Genomic DNA, 3,789 nt, shown 5'->3' on the forward strand with positions numbered 1-3,789 from the left:
GAGATCAAAGTTGATCTGCTGGATCATCTGTTGGCTAAGGATCCAGTGGACACTGTGAGTGGCCGCCATGATGAGTGCTTGTGCTAGAACCTGATTGGCCCTGATTCTGTTGGGCATGATCCTGCAGGATTGTATTGCGCTCTCCACCCTGTGGCTTGCCATTGCTCAAAGGGACAAATGTTGTCTGTTTATTTATGCTTCGACCTGGAGTCTCTTGCTGACTCCTGTGGAACTGAATCTGTTCTTGCTGTGATTGGTGGTGTCAAGATTGCTCATGATCTCAACCTTGGGTGTCATGATGCACTCCAGGATGAGCTGAGCGACACAATCGCCCAAGGCAATGACAAAGTCCTCATCGTTGTGGTTGAAAATGAGTGCTTTCACACCACCATGATAACCACCATTGATGACGCCGGCGCCAATGTCAATGCCCTTCTTCCAACCAAGACCCAATCACGGTGCAATCCTCCCATAGGTGCCAATCAGCACAGCAATGGCGATCCTGAGATCCACCAACTGCCAACCTTGTGCAGTGGAGTGGGCCCGCCTAGGGGCGGTGGCACCTTCTACCAGGAGCTTGATTCTGAGTGGCTGGTTCTGCATCAGTGTTGGTGTCGTCTGCGACCACCATAAAACCCTAACCAAAAAAGGGCACCGGTTGCCCATTGTTTTAGTGCCATGGACGAGTTCATACACACGCCGCTCGTGAAGCGCACCTGTGCCAAGTGTTCGCGGAAGTGCTCGTGCGACGATTCGTACGCCCTGTTCTGGAGTCAGCAGGGCGACAGCATCAATGTCCTGCGGGCAATCTGTCTCAACGATGACGACGAGTTTCGGAGCATCGAAGTGGCGCCTGCACTTCTGGCCGATCTTGAACACTGGCGATCCGAGCACAAGAAGAACAACGCGCTCGGATGGTGGTTGCCACTCCGCGTCGAAGACAGTGCCAAACTCAAGGAGCCCGTGAAGGCCACGCGCTACAACGTGAAGCCCATGTTTGTGTGTGATCTTTGTATGCCTAAATGAACGACATGGTCATTTCGATGAGCTCTGAGGGCAGACGCTTCAATAGGACACGGATCGTCCACAAATAGCACTGGCGGCGCCAATATGCGCGCGCTGCATCCGGTATGCGATCCTGCAGCTTGCGCTTTCTTCTCTGTTGTTTGTCGATCTTGTGGCCGTGCACGCCGAGCTTCGCGATAACGCTTACATGTTTGCGGTATTCGGACCCTCGATCGCCGCAGCTGCTCTTCTCAAGTACGATGCCTCGTCCGGACCATGACGCCAAGAAATAGGTGCAGCCGCTCGGATTGTGTGTGCCCGGCACGACCTCGCGACAGAGGCACTCGTTGGAGGGGTACTGTCTTCTTTTTGGGATATCGCTCGGGAACATTAGTGTGTGGTCGCGAAGCTAGCGTAGCTGGAGGGCGTGCGTGGACCCTTGTGGAACTCGCGGGCCCTGCCATCGGTGTAGTGCCGTACCACGGTCGGGAAATTACTGACGGGGTGTCCCTTGCGAAGGTTGCCGGCGTACATCACCGTGCCGCCCGGAACACGCGACGCTTCGAGGAAGGCCGGTAGAGCCTGCTTGCAGTATCCACACCAGTCCGCGTAGTACATGACGATGCAATCGTCGTGATGCTCGACCTTCTTCAGCTCGGCGGCGTCGAGGAATCGAACCTTGTAGCCCTTCGCCGCAGCCTTCTCCGTCATCTTCTTGGGGTCCGGCGCTGATGGCTTGCCTGTGCCAGCATCCGGCCTGCCCTTGACATCGGTCTTGGCCATGACCGCGAACCCGACAATCACCACCACGACGAGCACGACGAACCAGATGATGAGCGACCTGTGGTTCTCGGTGGACGACATGTTTCCGCCCCATGCACACAAAAAAGACTTTGCCAGCGCAACGTTTATTTTTTAGGCAGTGGAGGCTCCGTTACGGGGCTGAACGTGGAACTTGGTGGCCACGCCGACGGCCAGCGGGAGGGCGACGGTGCTGGTCTGCGAGGCCTGCACCCAGATCTCGTCACCGGCGATGAAGTTGCCGAGGGTCTGCGCGTAGAGGACCGTGGGGATCGCCGAGTTGGCCGACGGCTGCTTGGTGTCCTGCGCGATGACGTAGGTGTTGGTGCCGCGCTTGAGAATGATCTGGATGGAGCGCTGGCGGGCGTTGTTGGCGCCCGACGCGGCAAAGGTGACGGCGGCGCCGACTTCGTACTGCGAGGCAAAGGCCACCATGTACTTGCCGGTGGTCACAACGACGGGGCCGGCGGCGAGGTTCGGGGCTGCCGGTCGAGGACCAGGCCAGGATGGGCGCGTAGGTGCCGTCACCGGGGATGTTCTGGGCGGAGCCGAGCCACACCGACGAGAAAGCCTGGTTGACGTCGATGGGTCCCGTGGGCTGGGATTCGAGCGGGACGACGGGGGCCACAAGCGAGACGAAGCCGCCGCCACAGCTGCCACATCCGTAGGCGCGCTCGACATCGGTGATGTTCTGCTGTTCCATTATTGGTGATGGTGTGGTTGCGGGCGATGTATAAATCGATGCGACGTGAAGACGCGGGGGTATCTTTTTTCGCCCTTCCATCCCGATCGAGGAACGGGGTTGCGTTTTACTCCAACACGATGAACGCGCCCAACGCCGAATTCGCCTCTCACTTTGCGGGCGTCGCGCCGTTCGGCGGTCGGGCGTGGGCGGTGCCGCGTCCCACGTTCACGCCCATGTACAGACAGCCCGCGCCGACGGCAGCACCGACCACGACGACGCAACCGAATCGAAAACGCGGGGGGCTGAAGAGGGACCGATCGTACGGGGGTCCAACCAAGCGGGTCCGCATCAACGAGGGCCTCAATCAAATAAGGATCATCCCGGCCGGAAACAACGGCGTGCGATTGCCGGGATGGCGTAAACGAGCAACCATCGTTGTAAATCAGCCTTGGCATCATTTTTATTGAACGACCAACAACCACCACACCAGCTCTTCCATCGCCACGCGTCGGTGCTCGGGTTCTATGTCCTGGATCACCCACGCATCGTGATCGTCGTCATCGGGCATCAGCGGCACCTTGGTCGGATCGGGGCTCGCCAATCCGCTGGCCCAGTATCCGCTGTCGTCGCGTCGCTTCCGTCTCGTCCTCGTGCGGCCTTGCTTCATGTGTGTATGCGAATGGTTCGAATGCGCGCCATCGCACACACGACCTTTTTCCGACGCATTCGGGTAAAATGAACAAGAAGAAACACGGCATCAAGTCGGAACGCGGGATCCGCGCCAAGCGATCGGCGCGGGCGCTCAGGATCTTCGAGGCGCTGCGCAGCAACGCGCCGCCCGGCACCGTGCTCGTGCTGGCCAACGCGCGGCCGGCCGAGGCCACGGGACAGGCCGCCAACTTCCTCGACGTCTACCACGTGTCCAAACCTCGCTCGATCGTGCGCGGCCACCCCGCATCGCCGCCCGACGAGCGATCCAAGAAGGACACCGACAAGGCCGCCGTGCGCAAGGCCTTCAGGCGCTCGGCCAAGTGGATGCGCTACCTCACGATCTTCTCGTCGGAGGGCCAGGTGCAGGCCAGCGTCGACCTCGATGCCGGATCGCGCGTCGATCTTTCCGTCGATCCACAGCAACAGATCGCCAAAACAGCGACGGGCGACGCCGACGAGGAATCGTCGTCGTCCGGCATCATCGGGTGGATCAAGGCCAACTGGAAGCTGACGTCCATTGGCGCAGCGGTGGTGCTCGCCCTGGTCGTCGGCGCGTGGCTGAGCATGCGAAAGTAATAAACGCGTCC

At 59.7% G+C, this 3,789-nt stretch overlaps 4 protein-coding genes across 4 annotated transcripts in view; 1 reads left to right on the forward strand and 3 right to left on the reverse strand.

Annotated features, from left to right (window-relative positions):
• Nucleotides 1-678: 678 nt before the first annotated feature.
• ACA1_386210 (uncharacterized protein) lies at nucleotides 679-1,285 on the forward strand (the record flags this gene model as incomplete). The annotated part of the gene is made up of 2 exons (XM_004347155.1): nucleotides 679-999; nucleotides 1,145-1,285. The coding sequence occupies 2 exons, from the start codon at nucleotides 679-681 to the stop codon at nucleotides 1,283-1,285; spliced, it is 462 nt and encodes a 153-aa protein (XP_004347205.1).
• Nucleotides 1,286-1,395: 110 nt separating this feature from the next.
• On the reverse strand, nucleotides 1,396-1,869 carry ACA1_386220 (thioredoxin domain containing protein; the record flags this gene model as incomplete). The annotated part of the gene is made up of 1 exon (XM_004347156.1): nucleotides 1,396-1,869. One exon carries the CDS (start codon nucleotides 1,867-1,869, stop codon nucleotides 1,396-1,398), a length of 474 nt encoding a protein of 157 aa, XP_004347206.1.
• Nucleotides 1,870-1,920: 51 nt separating this feature from the next.
• On the reverse strand, nucleotides 1,921-2,509 carry ACA1_386230 (uncharacterized protein; the record flags this gene model as incomplete). Its single annotated transcript, XM_004347157.1, has 2 exons — nucleotides 1,921-2,288; nucleotides 2,335-2,509. 2 exons carry the CDS (start codon nucleotides 2,507-2,509, stop codon nucleotides 1,921-1,923), a joined length of 543 nt encoding a protein of 180 aa, XP_004347207.1.
• Nucleotides 2,510-3,692: 1,183 nt separating this feature from the next.
• ACA1_386240 (response regulator receiver domain containing protein) overlaps nucleotides 3,693-3,789 on the reverse strand; it is a gene marked incomplete at both ends in the record, with an annotated part of 4,186 nt that continues 4,089 nt past the window's right edge. The window contains one exon of the mRNA XM_004347158.1: nucleotides 3,693-3,742. Coding sequence (XP_004347208.1) covers nucleotides 3,693-3,742 — 50 coding nt within the window. The remainder of the gene's footprint in view (nucleotides 3,743-3,789) is intronic.

Source organism: Acanthamoeba castellanii, assembly GCF_000313135.1.
Source record: "Acanthamoeba castellanii str. Neff unplaced genomic scaffold scf7180000084730, whole genome shotgun sequence".
NCBI classification, from domain to species: Eukaryota; Discosea; order Longamoebia; family Acanthamoebidae; genus Acanthamoeba; species Acanthamoeba castellanii.